Below are 22623 nucleotides of genomic sequence, written 5' to 3' on the forward strand. Positions count from 1 at the left end.
AGTATATAGTCTTGCCTTACCTTTCTGGTTGTAGATCTTCATTGCTGCTTGAGTGTGCAGTTTCTAACATATCTCCATTTCCTCTGTAAACAGAAAAGTCTTCCCTGCGGGCAGAAACATCATGTTCCTCTCCAGTCCAATCCAGTCACCTTCCTCTTCAACAAATAAGCCTCATGTAAAGCAATTATTTGCCCTGGCTGGAGAGAGGCAGTAGAACTGGGGTGCTCCATTCCTTCCCCTGATGTGCTTCAAATCTATGGCAGACCTGCTTGCTACAGGGAGGCGAGGGAGATGACAAGATTGCCATTGAATTAACTGACACTTAATGAGCAGAAGTAGCAATATCAATTCAGCATCTGATGCCACCCTACAAACCACTCTTTTCCAGGCCTTTATTTCTTCACTCACCTCTGGAGCATCTTGGACAGCCCCAGTCTCCAAACAACACTTCCAGATAGGAATGTAAATTATCTATTCATCCTCTTATCCATCTCCAGGAGAGATCATTTATACCACACCTCTGACCACGATTTCCCACTATCCACATCCTCCTCCCTGAACTCCCCTTGGTGACCCCTCTCTTAGTGGGACCTAAAGGCTGTCCCCCTCCCTCAGCACACCATCCAGAACCCCAGCTTTCCCCAGGGCTGGCTGCATGCAGGAACTGCACCTGAGCCTACCACCCAGTGAGCATGTCTTATTCCCTGTGCCAGCATTGCCAGGAATTCACTGGGACAAAGTACGTGGGGACATGGGGCTCCTCTAAAGCCCCATCCACAGGCCCACACTCATGCAGGCCACTCCTGCAGCCAGAGGGGCCCTGGCTAGCTCCCTCCAACCTCATGGCCAAGTGATCATGAAACAAATCTGTCTGAAGGAAGAGCTTTGCGCTTCGTCTCCCCCCCAAGGCCCCTTATTTCAGATTGCCCCCCTCCAACTTGTTCCAGCATCAAAAGCCTTAAGAAGGGCCATGATCTTGCTATAGCCCTGCATAGAACCTTTTTATAAGCAAAAAGCTTATAAATAAAGCTACTCTTGAGTAGCTGTGAGATTATTTCAGAGAATAAAAGCTTTCTGGATAACTGGACCAAGCACTATCAGATTTTGCCTCATAGCAGCTGTTTTTTAAGAGCAAATGGTGGGGACTGGGCTGGTTTGCTCTTACATGGAGTATGAAGAAGGCACAGTGCAGGAGACAGGATATTTTGACAGAACCTAGGAATGCTCAGATTACCTGTCTCATGAAATTCAACATCCAATGGAAATAATTAATGGAAAGCATGAAAAAAATTCTGAATTGTTTCAATGAATGACAGTGAACATGACTCAGGTTTAAAAAAAACATTTGCTGGGGACTAGGAAAAATGACACCCACAAAATTCACCACCCATTGATATTCAACTGGATAGTGCAGTAAATTAGAACCATTTTATGACATTTGGAATATTGGAAATTCAATCAAAAACTGGCAAAAAAAAGCTGTATTTTCCTAGCATGGTGAGAAGCACTGCAAAGGAAGGCAGGGAAAGAAACAGAAATAGAGAGATCCAGACTGGTTAAAGAACTTGGATTTTGTTTTTCTGATGCTGTTATTGGCTATATTTATGTGATAAGAAGAATGTGACCTGACTCAGATTGACCAGAGCTTAGGTATAAAATGAAGTCTTTGAACTACAGAAAAAGAAAGCAAGCACAGCTAGGTGCCTTGTCTTTTGCTGGAGCTCATAAAATGTTCCAGGATGAAGGGTGCTACTTATGGTCTGCACATCTTTTCCAGTCATGAAGTGCTGTCTGAGAGCTGGTTTGTCTGAGGTGTTTTTTTCCCCACCAGTCCTCCCTCATACCATCCAGCTATCCAGAGCAACATTTGGTGTCCTCCAAATGCCTCACAAACCAGTCTGAATTTTTGTTCTTTCCAGAACAAAGCAAGAGCTTGCAACTCTGAATTTATGACGAGAAACTTCTGTTTTTCACACAGGATTAATTTCTTACCTCCTCGTGCTGTGTGGTATAATGGGCTTTGCCTCATTAAAGCTGGAGTAGGCACACAGGTAAGAGTGTTCATAATCCCATCAGCCAGAAGTAGTCATTTCTGGATACCGTATCACCCAATTTAGTTTGTTTGTTAGAAAAAGCGAAGTCAGTGATTAGCCAGGGCACATTCTGTCTCTTAATGTTTTTTGATCACTACAGGCATTGAACTGTACAGAAAACCCAAGTTTGTTCTGGAATGGCAAGATTTATTTTGAGAATGCAAGAGTTTGTAACACCTTGGAAGATGTACAACTATTGTAAATACAGAATAAAGGCTCAAGCATCATGGCTTTTTAGTTCCTGTATTTGTGTTTCACAAGAAAAGACACATGGTACTGAACTACATAATTTACACAAAAGGTGCTATAACTAATTTAGAAAGATAATGCCCCAACAGGATAGCATTTCAGATTGACATATATACATGTGCATGCATGACAGTCAGCATTCAAAATAGGGGCCCAGAGAGCTCTGTAATGTGAAGTGCTCTTGATCCCTTTCAAGTGTGCTTTAAATCACAGGGCAGCACCTGTTTGTTCTCTGCTCCTCTGCCTCAGCTCCCTCAGTGAGGCCGCTCATTTTCCCTAATCAGTTGTGCGAGTGCTAGTAAGCCATGTCAGCTTATTTACATCAGCGGGCACTAATAGAATAGGAAAGTGAGCATATCGATTTCACTTAGATCCCTGGGCAACTACAGGTTACCAACAGATTTCAGCTGAGTTTGAAAACAGTAATGCTCTTGACTGCAAAATGACTTTTTCCCTGTTAAAGCCCTCCATGCACGCACTTCTCCTGATCAATATGTCACTCCAACTCGCCCATACACCTTGCTCACCTTAGCTGGCTTTGCACCAGCTAAGTAAAATGACAAGCTCAAAGAGAATGTTGGCCTTTATTTATTTATTTTTTAAAATTTTCCAAACTACTTCTACATATACCCTCTCAGAAAAGTCAACTCTTTTATTGAAAGGCCCTATAAAACAGGTAAAGCACAAGATTAGAAGATAGCTCTAGTAGAATGACAGAGGATGAAACTCATTGCATATCACACCATAAAGGACACGTGGATTTGTTTAAAGAAGACGAGGATGAGTTTCATAGCAGCAAGGAATTGCATGCAAAAATCTGTAAGAACTAAAATACATCCCATGACTTTTACACTCAGCAGTTACAGTACAGATTAGCTCCTTTTCATTACAACTGCCCCCGAGATCAAATGCCCATTATGGATATACACACAGAATGAAAATGGCCACAAAGCTGTTCCCATTCTGACCAAGGCTGGGGCAAGTGGAGGCAACGACCAATTTATTCAAGATCATTGTTTTAAGCCACCTTTTAGTTCTGTCAGTAAACCTTTACATACCAACTGTATTAGCATAATTTAAATACGTGGTAGCTTATGCTTACCTTTACAATGAAATTTCTGGATGGGCCTCTAACATCTGATCTCCCAAATCCCACAAAGAAAGAGCAGGGAAAGCAAAACCTGTCACTAATGCTTAAACTTCTCGGAGCAGGCTGGCTACAGACATAGCCGGGATAATAATTTGTACCCTCCTTCAGCCACACATAATATAGTCTTTATTCAGCAAATAGCAAAGTCATTTCACACCATGCCAAAGGTCAGCTTTTGCTGTATTAATAGCTGCTCTGGGAGGGTCAGTGTTGTGCTATCCTACATTTTTTTCCAGGGCCTGGAGATGCAATTTCCTACAATCTGCAGGCAATTTCCCACCAATTTTCTCGGGGAGCTAATAGGCTGTGACAGGAGATGGAGCTAGCAAGCAGCAGGCGGCTTCAGAAAAGACAAATTGCATCTCTGCCACCTAACTGGGCAATCTAGAAAGACAGAGTTTATAGCTTTGTAGTGTTATTGGGCCCCATGCTAACAGCAAATCACACAAGCTGCTATCTGAATTTCATATTCTTTTCCTTCTGAATTTGTTATCACCACATATCACTCTGCAGCATTTTTTTCTACAAATGACAGCTAAAAATGGATAGTGTGTGATTACTAGTTTAACTGCCTTTTAACTAGACAAGTCTTGCTAAACATAATTCACACTCAGAAACAGAAATACACAATCTCACTTTTACGCTCTGTGATATTTTTGATTATTTTCATACTTGTCAAGCTACAAAGCAGATGCCTGGAGAAAGGGACTGACTTGTAAGTTCAATTCAAATGAATTATGCAGTGCAAACGATGGGAACATTAAAAAAAAAACCACGAACCGCTGCAGTGGGCACACCTATGGTGGTAGTTAAAAATTAAAATAAAAAAATCTCGAGAAATCACATAATCACATACAGTACAAAATGAAAGCGCAAAATAGCCAAATATCACTACATTCTCCTTCTATTCTAACAGTGCTTGAAACATAAAAAAGTGAAATCGAACAGTTCACAACCAACTAAAAAACAGCCAAATAACCAATCATTTACCTTACAGATATAAAATGGTCTAGAATTAGTAAAACTAGCAAGGCTTAAAAAATGATTCACCGTACCTATTTTAATAGAAATGACACTGATTTAAATCTGCTAACCCTCACTTAAGATACAAAAAAAAAAAAAAAAAAAAAGAGGAAAATGATTCAAAGGCACGTAACAACTAGCAACTATTGCAAGTTATATCTGTCACTACAATTCCCCCTTTCTATTACAGCAAAACCAGGGGGACAAATACTGTAAACATGTTTTATTACAGTACCCTGTATATCTGTATGTTTTACTTCAAAATATAGAAGAACAAGTTTCTGAAGGCATGGAGATAGTTAAAAACGACTAACAATATTCATGAAATTATAATAATTAGCAAAATTTTCTCCCCTCAATGCAAATAAATTAGGTAGAATAAAGAAAAATCCCATCTAAATTATTGCTGTCTATTGGGAGATAAATTAGTCTGTGTATAGTATGGAGTTGTATAAAAATTTACTATAATTCAACCCTAAGGATTTTTTTTTTACTTAAATGATGGAAAAATGTAAAATTATGGTGAACGAAGTGTTAAAGTTTTCTAAAACACATTCTGAAACTCTCAAATTTCAACCATTCATCATTAATATCCCCATTTAATATTTGTGTTTTTAATAAGTTACAGCTAGCTAAAAGTATTGCAGAACCGGGGAAAAATTATAAATAGAGTACTGGGTCAGTAATTTGCACTCAGCAAAGAAGATTGTCTACATAAACCACGCACACACAGAAAAAGCTATCAAAACAATTCAAAAACTGTGAGTATTTCCTTAAAAAGATTCACTGATGAAACACATAAGAGTCCCAGGACTTGAGAATCTTGAGTTTAGCAAACTAAAATTAATGATTTCTCTATATGCTTTTATAAACTTCATGAGGTACACATTCAAAAACTCAGCTATCCGAGATCAGTGAATATTCCCTCAGCTACTGTTGGCGATACACACCTCCCATAATTAACAATCAAAGACAGAAAAATAGGAGCATTATTCATGCAAAAGGCATTAAAACATCTGTAGAAGACTGATACATATTCAAGAGATGACACAGGGGAGCACAGCAGTAAACCCATCACTGTACTAAAAGCAAATACTTCAGGAAGTAAATTTCACGTGCCAATGCAAGTTGCATCGCTAAACCTCAAAGTCCTGTGGCATATACATACAGCATGCTTAAGCCAATACCAAAGTGACATAAGGGTAATTTACATACTTAAAAGCAGTGTTTGGCTGATCCATCAACCTTAAGAAATACTTTCAATTTGTAAAGTCATCAGATTATATATTTACTCAAAATCTAATTAAGAAAATACTCAGGTCCAAATAAACAAAAAACTCCAGCATCAGACCAATAGCTCGATTATTTTTGAGAATAAAGGAAAGTTTGGTTGCACTCCAAAATAACTTGCTACAGCAAACCACAAAATAAGAGTTATTAGCTTATCATAATTGCAGCCAATTTTTAAAATAATGGAGTAATCCACTGTGGACTGCTGTAAAGAAGTGGAACAAAGACTGTGAAATGAACAGATGGATTTTATTTTAAACAAATTAGGCTCACTACCAGGGAAGTAACAAATGATTTCTAAGTTTCTCAGTGCTATGGGTTAACTTCCATTTATGACCCCTTCATTCTGCTTGTTAACTTTTTTTAAACTGCCATTAAAATCAGGCCTGGAAGGAAAACTGGCACTAATTATTTTTCAGTTACAAGCTATCATCTCCACTTTTATACTAATGACAAAGTATGCAAAAGGGATAAGGATAATAGTATGTTTGATTACTTAATCTCCCAAATATGCGTTCTCTTTGCCTCTAACATGTTCTTGGCATAAAACAGAGATAGAAACAAGGTTCAAGATATACCATACCTTTGTACAGTGAACATAACAAAGGAAGTCCTTGCCAAGCTCTATGTAAGAGCAACTGTCTAGTGCACCTTGCAGCACCTCTCTATGAATCAGCATAATCTTACCACAGATAAAACTGCATATGAAATTATAGGAGAGAAATGATCACAAAATCAACATTTTACTTCAGGATTTTTCCACAGTGAGCCAACAACACTTACCAGCAATTCCACAAATAATAAAAGTATGAGTACTGAGCAACGATACTATCTTATCTCTAGGTGCTTGCTTTAGTAAAGGAAATTATTACAACATATTGGCTGATACCATACGTTCACCTATCCACAAAAAGATTCAGCCAGACTTTCCTATGGTCTATGCATCACCAACAGACTTGTTAAGACAAAATTATTCCTGGTGCATGTGCCAGAAAGGACAGAGCCTGATGTTCACCTTCTATTAGCAAACTGTGGGTCATGGAAATAAAGAATATGGAGGGGAAAAATAAACAAACAACAACAACAAAAATACATTCAGATTTGAAAAGGATAACTAATGTAAGTCCCAATATCACCTATTTTTTGGTGTTCAGTTTTTTGAGAGTAGCACTCCAAGGAAACAAAAATACGGCTTTCTCAAGAATTAATATATTGTAGAAGTGATAGGTTCCTTTGTTTCGAGGCATGACACCATGATATCTTTAAGAACATTTTGCCCTTTGAAAACAAAGCACTCCTCATTCATTGCTCTTATTGCCCTTATTTTCCCTTGTTATATTGAACTAATATTTTTTTTTAAATGTGAAGAAAAAATAACTAAAAACATCAACTCAAAAAAGCAAAAAAATCCCCACAACTATGTGGTTAAAGTGTATTCAAAGCACTGTTTTGGCTTTGTAGAGAATGCTTTGTTTCATTTTAAATGAGTGGTTGAGTACTCCTACGTAGTTCAACAGAAACTGAGTAAACTTCTCAGAAATGTCAGTAAGTTAGACCCACAATGCAGATTTTTAAGGCATCCAGTTCCTGTATGACTGGTTTCCTTAGCAAAATTTACCTGCTGCACTAAGCACTTAAGTTGCAATGGGACATCTGGGAGTATGTTGCTGAAAATGGGATTATCAATTGCTGCAAAGCTGAGTTTATGCTACAGAAACACAAGGTAATGGGAAATGTTGAGAACTGGCTGTGATTTAACACTCTTTCCTCTTAGAATTATATGACTGCTTATGAATGTCACAGAAATGTCCAGTCCATCTCACGTGAGTCCTTGAATTACCATGCAGAAACATCTAAACAACTTCATGGAAAAATGCTACTTGGTGAAATTGTACACTGAAACCTTGTTCTAGGTGATTTTTATATTAAACTACCACTGAAAAAGGTGTCTCTTTCTCCCTTCTCCTCTCTGCGTTCAACTCTTACTTCCATTCTGGTGATCACTAAGTCCTACTTGAGCTGCTGCAGATCTCCCAGTCTGTAATAAATTGACCTTTCTTTGGCAGGATACCATGACTCAAGTCCTGTATACACCTACATTCTGACATTATTTCCGTGCACTTTTGAGGGGGAAAAAAAAGTGTTTTGAGAAGATCACACAGTAGGTAACAGTTCAGCTCCTCCAGCTGAGTGGCCCAAAGAATAAACACTGAACAACATAAGCGTGGAATCTGGATTCAAAACTCTTCCTCAGTGTGCAAACATTAAAATCCACCTTTCTTAATTAATAGAATTGTGGAACTTCTCCCATCAACTCAAAACTGCATCAATATAACAGAAAAAATGAAGGACTGCAACTAGGTGGCATGATTCCACAAATTAGTGGGTAATTCTTTCTTAGGCAAAAAAACTGAAACAGAACAAAAAACAAACCATTTGTCAGTCTAGTTCTATATTAAAGTTACTTAGATGGTTCTGAAAATTCTATCTCCATCACCAATCCAAAGATGAGACAGAAAAAAATATGGCCAGTTATACACAAAAATATGCATGTGATGAAATGACAGATTCCACTATGATGTTTCTATTACAAAAAAAATTATTTTAACAAAATGAACTTCATGCTCCTTTTGGTGCTCCCTCTTACCTTTAAAAAAGGAAAAGCTCTTGAAACACCAAATGAGTTCAAGAGAATTAATGCAAATGAAAATTCTCTCTCAAAGACTAAAAGTTTGCGGTTTGATGTGTGGAAATATCTTTACTTGGAATTATAAAGAAAAAAAGTATTCTGCCATATTGACAAATATATTGTAAGGAATATTACCATGATTTTATGCACAACTGACTTATAAAACTTGATGTCTAGTACACATACAAAACACTGTACTTAGAACTAGCAAAGAATTTTGTTCAGTTGAATTGATATTACCACAAATCTCCAGTTCATCAGTTAATGTCTGCACTGACATCCAATATGTCATTTGTAAGGACTCCCTGCTTCTGCTGCGTCTGGCATTTTTTTTTTTTTTTGCTAGAGTGGCATTCAGCTGTCTCTGAATACTGAGGGCCACCCAGCAAACAAAGACTGTCCCAGGAAGGGGCCAATCAAAGGAATCTTTTAGGATTGCAATTAAATTGACAGAAAATAAAAATTACCTACCCCATCGTTATTGTTGCGCCCTCTTTTTCCATTTCCTTTTCCCAGTGCCCTTTCTGTTACTGCTGGTCTGTTTTGGTCTGTTTCTTCATTCAAGAAGCAGTTATTTCCACCCACTACTTTCTACAAGGCTGCAAGAATTTACAGAAGCTCTCAAGTTTTAAGTCTTGTAGACAATAGCAAAAACAGACATACACACCAAGATACCACCAAATGCACCGTTTCATTAAAAATTGTGGCTGTATGTGGAATAGACTCAACTATGATAAATGAAAATAAAATGTTTTGTAAAATATAAGGTGAAACACATGAAATGAGAAATTGAGAGAACTACTGTAGGATGAGTGTTTTCAGATCCAAGGCATAAAGTAGATCTGACTGGGGAAAAAAAATGATTGCGATATAAAAAGCAAGGTACAAATGTGACTAAATTCATTCACATGCATTAATAATGTCTTGTTCCAAAGTGTTTTTTGACACTGTCATTTTGAATCTCCTGGGTTGCCAAAATGCAGTCTCACTAACAAGCACTGTGGTGCAAGTTAAGAGCAGAACCATTACATATATGTGTTTATTTTCAAAGCATACATAAATGTGTTATCATATTTGCCTTCTTGGATCCTCTAATATCAGCTTTTAGGAAAGACAAAAGAATATTTATGAAGTAAGCCAATTTGATGGTACTTTGGAAGACAATCAAATGTTCCAAACTAGAGCAAATGATTGCCTTGGCCTCTGCCAGTGCTGTTGAGCCAAGTCAGTTATTATTGGTAGAGTTAGATGTTTGGAATAACTTCAATATGAAAACAGGGTCAGCCTAAAATCAAGTAACTTAGTGCAAACTTTTTTTTTAAAGCCTTCCCATTTTAAAATAGTATAACACTTCACAGTATTTCAATGTAGCAAATACAATTATTTCTTTGAAAAGCCTTGAGAGTCTTCTTTTGCCTCACTATGTGTGAAAGGCACATCATCACCACCTAAAGCTGGTCTATAATTTTCATACTGATATATATTCACAAAACAGCAATAGACAACTATATAGATACCAACTGATAGAATAGTAATTTTATATGTCTAGGAAACTAGATTATCCTGAATGGTTAACATTTCACATTCCAAACGCGAAGATAATATTTTAATGCCTCTATATTGCCAGATGCTATAGAATGGTTTCAGTAGAATGGTCATGTAAATCGAAAATAAAACCGATGTCTCTTCAGATTGGAAATTGGAGAGAAAATTCGACCCCAAATGAGAAATTCCATATCCAGATTATGCATTTGTCAGTCAAATTTGTTTCTTCCTGGTTATGAGTCTTTGAAAGAGCAGAGATATAAGTCACTGTCAAATGCTAGCAAAATGAAAAAGCAGCTATTCACAGATGAGTCTTAACCTCTCTGCCAGTTTGTGCAATTTTAAGCACTGCTCAAAGATATCCTTCTCTTTATCTGTATTCTCCATTAGCAACAGAAATTCTAATTAAATTACAGAACACAGGAAAAGTATGGTCCTCAGTGGCACAATAACTAGGTTTGTCCGGCACACAGTAGTAGAATTCACTAATTTGAAAAAACATTACTAGAATAAAATTTACACATTCTCTCCTCATCCATTTCTCTCGAGTACATTGAAAAAACTTGATTTGAAGATGCATAACTTTGATAGCTGGCTGCTCAGCATGGCTCTTCAGAAACGTGACACACTGATGCAACAGCGGAAAGGGCTCAAAGACAGCCCGGTAGGAATACAGAGTATAGGCCTGTCTAATATGGAGCACTAGAAAATTAATTCTAATTTATTTATACAGTTGATTAGTTGAAAATAAAAAAAAAGTCCTTTGTCGGTGTGGTCACAAGAAATTAAGAAGCAGGTTTAACTTAGTTTAGGTTAACTCACTTCACTTGCAGACCCACAAGTACTTAACAACAGTTAAGTGATCTGCCCGTAAAACCCACACTTTGGTAATTTAGTTAAATTTACCTGAGTATCTACGTATAGACAAGCCATTAAAAAAGGAAGTTATTATTTTCTTCTGTAAAATATGAAGGACACAACTTATCTAGCTTTGTTTAATCATAGACATCTTCAGTTGAATGAACAAAGCCTCTGAGTTTTCAACTTAGTTGAAATGTCGTCCTTCATGAATTCTGTTCAGCTGAGGGAGAAAGGAGAGGGAGCTCAACTCTTCTTCTAGAGATGACCAAAAGGATTATGATCAGGCACATATTAATGCATCTGCCAAAGAACATATACATGGGACATCACAATAAACTTAAAATAAACTGCACAACTTTATGAAATGTTCAATTTTTATATTTACACTATAATTAGTACAAAATCGCCTTTTAGTTTTCCTGCAGCACAAGACAGTATCTACTGGATTTGATACCCTAATATGTCAAAACAATTACTTTGTAGTATGATAAAGGAATCTAGGAAGAGTTATAAAGAATAAGATGCAATTTTCAAACTATACATAGTGTTTGCTTTTGCTTCTAAAAAGGTACTTATATCCCCAAAAGGTTTTTTAAATAAGCAAGGGAGAGGAGTGGGAAGAGGAAGGAGGGAAGAAGAGTGGTTGTTCATACTAAAGCCTTTACTGTAATAAACTAAATATATTTACAATTTATACAAATGTTTGACCTTCAACAAAAATACAAAAACATATCACAAGATGCAAAACCAGGAAACAAGTTCATCTGAGACACCACTGCTCTACACAGGACAGGATGCAAATTGAATTGCAAGGAACAGAAAGGTTATCCCCATATTCAGGCAATGAGAACAATTTGCATGAGGTCATAAAGAAAAAAAAAATAAAAGGACTTCAACATTCTTCAGCAGACTCTGCTTTGAAAACTATGTCGAAAACCTAGGCTACATCTGTCCATCTTGCTTCTGTGTTCTGTTTGGTCCACACGGCCAATACTTAAGTTGCTGGATGTTGCCTTCTATTTTGAAAAACTGGAGTAGTTTCATCACAAGGTCTGGAACCTCAATACTTTAATTCCTTTTTAAAAGGCAAAACCTTTCTAATTCTATAATTAAGAACAATTTTGGCCCAGTTCAACTTCTAGAAGTTATATCCCCATCATATTTTCAGTAGATAACTTCATAGACTGTAGCTTTTTTGTCTCCAGAGCCAGTGACTATGTATTTATCATCCACAGAGATGTCACAGCTAAGCACTGATGAAGATTCTTTGGACTAGAAGAAAAATAGAAATATATTACATGATTAAAAAAAGTCTACTACCCTCATCTCAGCATCCCATTTTGGGTAGATCACATAGGTAAAGAGATTTGCGTCCACTCTTGGGACTTGCAGAGTACTAGTAATTTCTTTAAAAGCAATATCATCCTTACCTGGAATATACTGGCTCCATAAGGAGTTCTCCATGCATTAAGAAGGTTATCCTTCCCTGTACTCACAAACCATTTACCTAGAATATGAAAGAGAGGAACTGTGAAAACACATGAAGCAGACATCTGACTGATTTGGGGTCAGACTGAAATCTGTTGGCTAATTACAGCTACACAAAGCTCTCATCACTGATCAACACAGTATTTTTGCTTACAATCAACATGGATGCCTCATGCTTTTGTATTGTATTACATACAGGAAATCCCCATATGAAGCAGAAACGTCCTTTTACACACAACTCAGCCTTTACAGCAGACTTCGAATAAATTAATAAAAAAGTCAGCTCTTTGTAGGCAAGTATATTTATATTCCTAAAGCAGAGCTATTTATTCATAAATTAAGAAACAGAGACACTAAATAAATTTTGATTATCAGAAGTTATGATTGTGCAATAACTAATGAAGTAAGTATGAATTCAAAGTCCAGACCTCCAGTTCTGTCTTCACGGAAACTTACCACAGTAAGCAAACTTGAGTGACAATACACAACTCTCATGAAGGTGCAGCTGATATTTGTCTGGTTTATTTACATGCAGCACTTCCACATTGCTGCTCTCCATTCCCACAGCTAGCCATTCACCAGTAGGACAATAACCAAGGGAAAATATCTGAAAATTAAACAACATTTACAATTTTTATTTTTATCTATAGTGGCTAAATGAACTCAGAGAAGAAGAGAGAAGGGTGAACTAGAACTGATGAAGTTCAATAGCAGGACTACTTGTCAAAATTCAAGTGACTAAATAACCCCTGTTCTTACCTATTAACTTTGGAAAAATAGGGACAGAGAGTAGAGTAGGCCTACTGTTTTGTTCCAAAGCAGTTAAACGTACAAAAGCTCCAAAGTCTCGTGCTGTAAATAGTCAAAGCAAACAAAGCAAACTATCTAAAATTTGCCAGTTGTACTGGGATAGTTTCTCAGCCTTCTTCCTAAATTGCTTGCCTGTTCCTCTCCCCTGTGAGTTGTAGGAAAATCCGGTTACCTGTGATGTGAAGTCATGCTGTTGTAGCTGTCTCCCTTCTCTCAAGTCCCAGGATCTGACAGTGTTATCCAAACCTCCTGTCCAGAGTTTGGTACCATCATTAGAAATGTCAATACAGCTGGCCCCATCTGTGTGGCCCTGGAATTGCCTGATAAAACAAACCAGACTGAATAATGATTTCCTGCCAGAGCTCAAAGTAAACACTGTTGTGGTGTTAGTTTTGGACTCTGCATGTGTGTCATCTGTGTCTGCTGATGGGCAAATCTGACTTGGCATGAAATACAACAAAAATATTTTCCAGGTCCTACAGAAATTGATTGCATCAGAGCTGGATGAACAAATATTTAAATATTTTCTATCACGTTTTGAAAAGTTTTTTATTTTCTTTTTAAAGAAATGCTTCTGAGTGCATAAAAGTGCAGAGTGTAGTAACTACAGTTAAAAAGCACCTAAGGACAGCACAGATGAAAACAAAACAAATGGAGAGGGAGTAAAACTCCTCCAGTTTGAGAAAACAGCTACTGTATTTTTCTTTTGCTGTAAGTCAACATGATAAATAGTGAAGGGATCCAGAGAAGGACCCAAATTGTCATGCACAAGCATTGCTGAGTCAGCAAAGTTGCACTCTCTGGCAGGAAAACAGGAGATCACAAAATAACTAGACAATACATTTTGTTTCAAAATCTTCTCATTAGGAAATTCCAGCTTTCAGCAACCAAAAGGTCATAACAAATTTTTCTTAATCCTTTGGCAGAAGCTGTCCATGTTTTTCATCAGCAATTAAATTTAGGAAAATTCTATGCCTCAATGTTAAAGTTGGAGGGAAGGGAGAAAAAGACAACTAGCTTGAGAGTGAAAGGTAAGATTCACTAAGGGTTGCCACACAAAGGTCACATGGCACATTGTGTTTCATAGCTTCCACATGTTATCAATCAGAAAGATCAGCAAGCAAGTGGTGGGAGAAAAAGTAACTTCTACTGTTCATTCAAGACAGTCACAGATGGAGAAAGAGTCCTTTACAGAGCCTAAGCGCTTACAAGGCAAATTGAAGGCCTTACATAACTAAGGTTGTTTTCTTTGTCAAAGAAATTCAGCAGAAAGTCAAATTTTCACATAAAATAATATGGATCTCTGCATATAAATTTAGGCTTACTATTGATATACAGCAAATCAATTAAATCACAGCAGACAAAGCAGCTTCTTTGGTCTATGCATTCAAATCCTCTAAAACATCATGGTTTTTTCCAGTTTAGGCTCTCCATTCTTGTAATACTGTAAGCCATCATAACCTTGGTAAGCTTGAACAAAAATTCACCTTCTATTAAAATCACACAACCAGTTGCTAAGAGTTATTTCACACATCTGTTTTTTTCTGTCATAGCACTCATGCTAGATACTGACCTGCCAGACACTATATCCAGAGGTTTAAAGAAGGATTTCAGAAGTAGCATACATAGCAATATATGTATTACAGTCTCCACAAACCATTCTGATAGATTTAGAGATCAAATTCCTCCTCCAAAACTCAAATATCTTTCTTTTATGAAGACATCAAACATCAGTCCTTTACACTTTCCTAAAGAACTGAAGTGATCCAGGTTTTCAATTACTTTTGGAAGGTTAATTCTATTACCTATCATCACTAATTACAAACAGAGATTTTTCTTTATTACTTAGTGAGGCTTAAGATAAATGAAAACAAGAAACCTCAGAGAGTTCCCTACATAGCAAGTTCAGTGTACGTTAATCACAAACTAGCAGAAATGCTGCTTGTTGAAACCTGCAGACAAATCCAAATACATGAAACCAACAAGAACTCTTATACTGAATTCAAGAGGTCATAGAACAACCTGTAAGGCCCTCAAAGAATGTCTTCTAGGACAGGCTGAAGCTACCAGAACTAGTTTCTAGCCCAACTTGAGCACCAACCTAATTCCTTGGATAGGAAAGACTATTTACTTTGTTACCCTGAACCATTATTCAGGGAGATAAATATTTAGCTGCTCTAAGTTTAATTTATTAAAATTTACAGCAAACAAGTAATGACTCACCTGACCAATGTCTGATTGTGCAGATCCCACACTGCAATGTTCCCATCACTGCAGCAGGAAAAGCACACCTTGGAATCAGGGCTGATAGCCAGAGCGTAGCAGGCAGGAGCTGAGGATGTAAGCTCTGCTTTTATACGAGGAGTTGGCGCTGCCAGGTCCCATATGGATAATGTGCTGGCTTCCCCTCCAACTATTAGGGTGCATCCATCAGGCAGTAATTTACAAGAGCGGATGTAGTTATCTCTGTTCTGTACAACACAAATCACCTCCGTTACGTTAATACATGCCTGCCAGTAATGACCACTAATATGATTCTGACTGCATCCAAGTTTTAAACAGTAAGCAATTTTTTCCAGTACCAAAGCACAGAAGAGAAATCAGCATACCCTAAAAGATTTGAAATGCCTACTTCTCATTACTAACTTTTTCAAACCTGATGAATTGCAAGTCCTCCATCTCATTACACTAAGACAGTGCCAAAGTAAGCTTGCATTTGAGAAAGTGCACTCCACCAATTACGATCACCAGCATCACTGGAATATTTGCAAAAAAAAAAAAAAAAGTGACTTCTCATTTGATATCGAAGCAACCACTTCTGAAAACACAGTTGAAGTCTCATGTCTTTCAGATCTTAGAGTTTTCTTTTAAATAATATTTTACATTCATCATTTTAAAGTGAAAATGTTGAGTTATAATATTTGCCTACTACTCCTGGATTTATGCTGGTTCTCTTGCTCAGCATTACTCCTGTCATACTGACACTGGTTTCACATTTTTGATACTATTGCTGACAGAGGTACTATAAGGAATTTAGAGGTGGAAAAGATTTTAACCTTTACATATTACAAAGCTGACTTCTTAAGCATATTGGCTGTCCAACACAGTAACAGCTCCCTAGGAAATGCAGGGATAGGATCAGTAACTCAAAACAAAAAAAACCCACAACACTAAGTAGAAATCAGGCATTTCTACTACTATGGTTTTTTTGGTTTTTTTTTGTTTTTTTTTTTGGTGGTGGTGGTTGCTTTGTGTTTTTGCTCGTTCGTTTGTTTTAAAATCACAGAGAGGGAGCAGTAAGTAGTGCACTGGGAATGTCAGCTTAGCTAGTAGCAGCCATACAGATCCATAACTAAAATGAAGGCAGCTAGGACTGAGCATCCAAAGACAAACCTGCCAGCAAACTGAATACATATTTTAGCATACATACACTACTACTGGACAACTGACATGGGCATATCAGCAAATAAGATGTGAAAGCTTGAAAAAACAAACGCATTTATTATGATCAACATGTGAGAAGTACTTTCATTTGTAATATATACTATTGTGTTTTATGACATTATATCTTCTCAGTTAACATTTCACTGATCTGCCTTTTTCCAAATGTCTACACTGCTTTAGTGTAAGAAGGGTCTTTTATTTAACAGTTTTTTTGATTTAGCTTTTCAACTAACTGCAAACAAATCTGCTTGCACCTGGCATGTATGAAAAGAAACCTGCGAAAGTGCAGTAACACTAAGTGACCTTGCTACCTTATCACACTACTTCTTTATATGGCTACTACCCTCTTACAAAAAAAGATGTTGTGATTTCTGGCATAAGCAAAACACCATGGAATGTTCCTGTCTCAGCCAGGCTTCCTTTTAAACACATGCAGTGCAAAAATCACCAGCATGACTTGGATGGGGAAAAATCAGGTACACTCTCAGAGTCTTATCTATTATTTGACCCTTAGTGATCATATTTATCCCTAAACTAACCAGTCCTCTTCTCTGAAACACCACCTGTTCAGTGTTCAAAAAAAAAAAAAAAAAGACAGTTAAATGCATAAAGCAGGAAACAGAACTGCCTGCTATTTCCTTATAATATGAACAAAATCCAGACAAGGACAGCTATTTCCTCATTGAGTCTCCAAGGAGAAGTTACCCTTCTACATTAGTTCCTGTTCACTTACCAGGCAGTCAAGCTGAGAGACAGGGCTCTTGTTCCCAGGCTGGCTGATATCCCAGACTTTGACGCACCCCTTGCCACCCGTGTACACATGTCTTGTGGGGTTGCTGATGGTAACTGCACACACAACTTCCCCGTGGTTCAGAGTGTTGATCTGACGGGCATGGCGAGGGATTCCTGGACCGATGAGGGCATCGGGAGGGAAAGGAACAGGCTGCATCTGCCCATCTGCAGTAACATGAAAGGAGTAGGCTCTTTTGGGGGAAAGAAAAGAAAGGGGAAGAAAAAATATATCAGCAAAGATATAATGCTAAAATGCCAGGAAAAAAAAAGGTAGTACGTGTTTTCTTTCTTTAATTTTCATGAGAAAAAGACTGGCAAATGAAACCTCAGAGGAAGAAAAGGATTCACAATAGCCACTTTCAGCTTTCATGTCTCACCTAAACTATTCGTGCAGTGGGCAAGAACATTAAAATCTATAAAATCTCCAATATTAACTTTATGGATCATGGTCATGGCCATCACTCTGCCACTTGGACCATCAAAAGATCTTACTGCTTTTTAGCCACTGGTTCTGAGACTTAGTGCAAGTCCTGCAGCAGCATTCCCTGACCGTCTTTCAGATACATTTCATGAGGCTTGCACCTGTTACCATGAAGTTGTAAATTAAACTTGTCCTTGACCTATTTCAGCACCCCATCTTCAACATCAGCACTGGCTGTGCTAGTATGTCCCTCCTTCCAGCTGGGAACTAGTTTTGTACACAAAATGGAAACATGCAGAGTGCATGCACACTCTTTCATCAGAAAGCTGACACCATCTTCTCATAATTATATTTTCTTGAATAAGTATTTTGGAACAGCTGAAAGGCTCAGTTTACCAGGTAGTTTTAGCACTTCCGCAATGTCTGTATCTACACACTGCATGACTTCAAGTGTATGAAAACTCAAGGTTGAGGAAGTGAGTCCCAGCAATGAATAAACCACTGCTCCTGAGGGAAAGTACACAGAATTATTTGTGTTCACTGTGACGTTTAAAATCAGTTCTACACAAAGACGAGGGCACAAAAAGCAACAAATAAAAGTTTGAGATTCAGGGTGGTATTTTTTGTTTGCTTTTAAAAGTAATGAAAAAGAAATACTACTGCAAAAGCTGGTTTTATTATACCGGAGAGATACTGCTATTACACTCACTGCATCCTTATTCAAGAGAGCGAAGTGGTGAAAAACAAGTAATGTTTTTACTAATAAGTTACCTTCTCCCAATTATACTGTTATTTTTTCTGATATATTTTTGTGCTCAGGACGGCTCATTCTTTTCCTAATGTACCTTCTTCCTCATAAATCTTCAGTTACTGTAGTTCAAGTTGAAGCATTGCATCGATGTTCAACAGACCAAACAGTAGGTAATTCAATCTAATTTTTTGTTCTAAGCGAGTAGTTTTCAAGTATTTTATTACATGTTTCCAAGTATTGCACAGTTTGAAAGAAAGGAACAAGTAAGATTCCTGGATCTGTAATAGATATCACAAGGTACCTGGGCTTGTTTCCTAAAGCAACTGAGTATGCCCAGGAGCTGAGAAGAAGATATTCAGAGTCAGAAAAAAACAGAGAGGGCTCTGTTTTTATTTCATACAGAAGATAACAGTAGTGTCACACAAAGCAATACCACAGTCTTCACCAGAGGAGAAGTGCAAAAGGTAGTTGACAGTAACTGCCGTAAACCAAAGAAGAAGTCAAGCGCATATGCATGCAATTTCTGTACCTTATTCATGTTTTGTGGTTGGACAAGTGAACTGAAGATATGCTCAGAGAACGCACAAGTGGAGAATTAGGAAGCAAAAAAGATGACAAATACAACTGATGAGAAATGCCAGATAAGGAAGTTTTACTCCCTTACGTGTATACAAGTTGCAAAGTGTATCAGATGCATCTCTTCCCACTGAATCCTTTCCCTTTTTTCCTCCTCTTTTTTTCTTTTTGTATAAAGAATTACAATAGCGATAGAGGCTTACAGAGGAATCCTACCATTTCTGTGAAGAGAAGTTAAGACAGAACTGTCCCAGAGCAGCAATTCACCAAGCAGATGAGACAAAGGATGAGCGAGGAAGAAGAGGAGTAGCAACAAAACTGCTCAAGGCTGAACCCGCTCAGGTTCAGATACAGAGCTAAAGAATCATAGCATTTGTGAGGCTTAAAAGCTAGGACCCATCCTGGGCTACAGATCAATTTGTTATTTGTTAACAATAAGAGTACACAGAACTGCAAAACTTTGAAGTCGCAGCCTGCCCTTGTTTTTATCATGGACAGAAGAAATACAATTAAACAAGTGTAAAGCAATTTTTCCCACTACATTTAAGATGAATAATCTGCTTGTACTTTTTTTTTTTTAACCATCCTACAGATGACTACAATGTAAATGTTCCGTTCAATTCAAAGCACTTAAATAATTGGTGTTTTGAAATGCTTCTGAGCATATACACAGCTTTCCCAGATCTTGTTGAAATGAGGTGGGAAAAAGACAATAGGAATGTTTTTGAAGTGTTTCATGCACACTGTAGCATTAAGATGGTTCTCCCGCTCTGAAATGCTAGAAATTTATCCCAATGTATTTTTAATTAAGTATAATCTTACCAGTATATTCACATTTGAAGTCTGGTTATATATGATATTAGCAGCTTCATTTTTATCATCATGGTCAGGCATTTACTTCCAAGACTCATCAGCCCTCAGAATAACAATTTGAGGGCCCATCAAACAGATCAATTATAGTTTCTTAAAAGGCAAAGCAGCTTTTTTTTACAGTGCAAGTTATCAGCAATCCACTGCTTAAGAAAAATGGCTACACATTGCCAAATCCCTATTCCTCTGCCAATACAAACACACAAAAAAGTAAATGCTCCTGTCTGCTCAAAGGTATGTGGTATGTCAGGCTAACATCAACACTGTCTAGTAACCTCTATCTCCTACATGGTATGGTATAGCAATTTTCATTTCAAATGCCTTTCTCTTCTTTGCCCCTCACAATCCCACCCAAAGGAAACTTGTATAATTTGCAAGACCAACACTCTCTACATGAAGTAAGGTTATTTCAGAAGAATTAAGTAACAGTGGCAGCAATGCAAATGACTTATCCGCTGCCTAAGTGCTGGAGTCCTAGGTTACCTAGGTCATATAATCCTTCAGGTTGGAAGGGAACCTCTGGTTTAACATCCTTTCTCAGGCAGGACATCTACAGCAGGTTGCCCAGGCCCATGTCCAGGCAGCTTTTGAAAAGTTCCAAGGAAGGAGACTACACAGTATCTCCTGGCAACTGACTCCAGACTCCTTCCAGTATGTCCAAGTCTATCTTGTACTGGATGGCCCAGGACTGGACACAGTGCTCCATGCTCCAGGTGCAAACTCATCAATGCTGAGTGGAGGGGTAGGATCACCTCTCTTGACATGATGCTAATAAGGCAGCCAAGGGTACCATTAGTGTTCTTAGCAGGAAGGGCATAGTACTGGCTCAGGTTCATTGCGGTGTCCTACTACACTCCTACTCACATACAATTAACTAAATTTTAATGAGATAATTTACACGTCTGTATCCTTGGAAGTGAGGAGCATTTTGGTGTTCCAGCTGCTCCAACCTTAAAAGAGTCAACACAGTTTTTCTTTGAGGAACAAAATCTCTTCCACTATAAGCAAAAAAATCAGATTTGGGAACATCTGGTGAAACTGAACACATATATGTCTATAGGATCTGATGACATGCATCCCAGGGTCCTGAAGGAAGTGGCTGATGTAGTTGCTGAGCCACTCTCCGTTGTATTTAAAAATTCATGGCTGTCAGGTAAAGCTTCCCATACCTGGAAAAATGGTAACCATCACTCTCCCTATTAAGAAGAGAAGAAGGGAAAATCTAGGAAACTAAAGGCTGGTGAGCTTCACTTCTGTGCCTGGGAAGATCATGGAACAAATCCTCCTGGAACCTATGTCAATGCCCATGCAGGATACGGAGGTGATCTAAGACAGGCAGCATGGCTTCATCAAGGGCAGATCGTGCTTGGTGCCCATCTAAAATAGAGTGACTGCATCAGTTGATAAGGAAAGACCGATCTGTGTCACCTACCTGGACCTCTGCAGGGCCTTTAGTCTGGGAGAACTTGAAAGCAGCCCTGTGGAGAAGGACTTAGGGGTTCTGGTAGACAAAAAGATGGACATGAGCCAGCAGTGTGTACTTGCAGCCCAGAAGACCAACAGTATCCTCAGCTGCATCAAAAGATGGGGTGGCCAGCAGGGAGAAGGAGGGGATTGTCCCCCTGCTCTGCCCTTGTGAGGTCCCACTCAGAATACTACATCCAGGTCTGGGGCCTCCAGCATGAGAAAGATCTGGAGCTATTGAAGTGGGTCTAGAGGAGAGCCACAAAGATGATCAGAGGGCTGGAGCATCTCTCCTATGAAGACAGGTTGAGGGAGCTCAGCTGTTTTAGGTTGGAGAAGAGAAGAGAAGGCTTCACGGAGACCTCATTGCAGCTTTTCAGTACTTAGAGGGGGCTTACAAAAAAGATGGAAAGTGATTTTTTACATGGGCAGATACAAGGAGTAGTGTTTTTATAAAAAAAATAAAAGATGGTATGTTTAGATTACATATAAGGAAGAAATTCTTCACAGTGAGGATGATGAGGCACTGGAACAGTTTGTTCAGAGAAGCTGTGGATGCCCCATCCCTGGAAGTATTCAAGGCCAGGTTGGATGTGGCTTTGGGCAACTTTATCTAGTGAAGGTGTTCCTGCCCACAACATGGGCATTGGAACTAGATGATCTGAAAGGTCTCTTCTAGCCCACAGAATTCTGTGATTCCAAGATTCTAAGAACATATCAATTGATATCTATATTTACAGTTATATTTAATTAAGCATTATGGAAACATCAAAATAATACAATAGAAGAACTGTATTGGTGTGAAGAACAAATGCTAGAGCAAGGTTTAGAACAGAAAGAACAGTTAAGAGGTTATTCTCTGACTTGCTGACAGGAGTTAGAACTATTTCCTCCTCCTCTTCAAATGAATTTTTACACAACAGGCTTACAGATTAACTCACTGGTCAAGAACATGGCAGAACAGCTAAAATACCTACCTATTATTTTAAAGACAGATATAATGTATGCACTTCCTGTGAACTTAAAATGCTATGCTACAAAAAAAAAAACTTCCACTTCATCTCTCTAATTCAAACAGAATTCTTTAAATGGCACAAAAATGCTCTA

The 22623-nt window shown here is 38.0% G+C and overlaps 1 protein-coding gene across 6 annotated transcripts in view; it reads right to left on the minus strand.

Annotated features, from left to right (window-relative positions):
- LOC110389585 (transducin-like enhancer protein 1) overlaps positions 2321 to 22623 on the minus strand; it is an 86905-nt gene continuing 66602 nt past the window's right edge. For all 6 annotated transcript variants that reach the window (XM_021380265.1, XM_021380264.1, XM_021380262.1 and 3 more), the window contains 6 exons: positions 17376 to 17625; positions 15422 to 15669; positions 13371 to 13518; positions 12845 to 12995; positions 12331 to 12407; positions 2321 to 12172 (listed from right to left, as the gene is read on the minus strand). In XM_021380265.1, the coding sequence (XP_021235940.1) occupies positions 12065 to 12172; positions 12331 to 12407; positions 12845 to 12995; positions 13371 to 13518; positions 15422 to 15669; positions 17376 to 17625 (982 nt within the window). In that variant the 3' untranslated portion in view covers positions 2321 to 12064. The remainder of the gene's footprint in view (positions 12173 to 12330; positions 12408 to 12844; positions 12996 to 13370; positions 13519 to 15421; positions 15670 to 17375; positions 17626 to 22623) is intronic.

The sequence above is a fragment of the Numida meleagris genome, chromosome Z, assembly GCF_002078875.1.
Source record: "Numida meleagris isolate 19003 breed g44 Domestic line chromosome Z, NumMel1.0, whole genome shotgun sequence".
In the NCBI taxonomy this organism is placed as follows: domain Eukaryota; kingdom Metazoa; phylum Chordata; class Aves; order Galliformes; family Numididae; genus Numida; species Numida meleagris.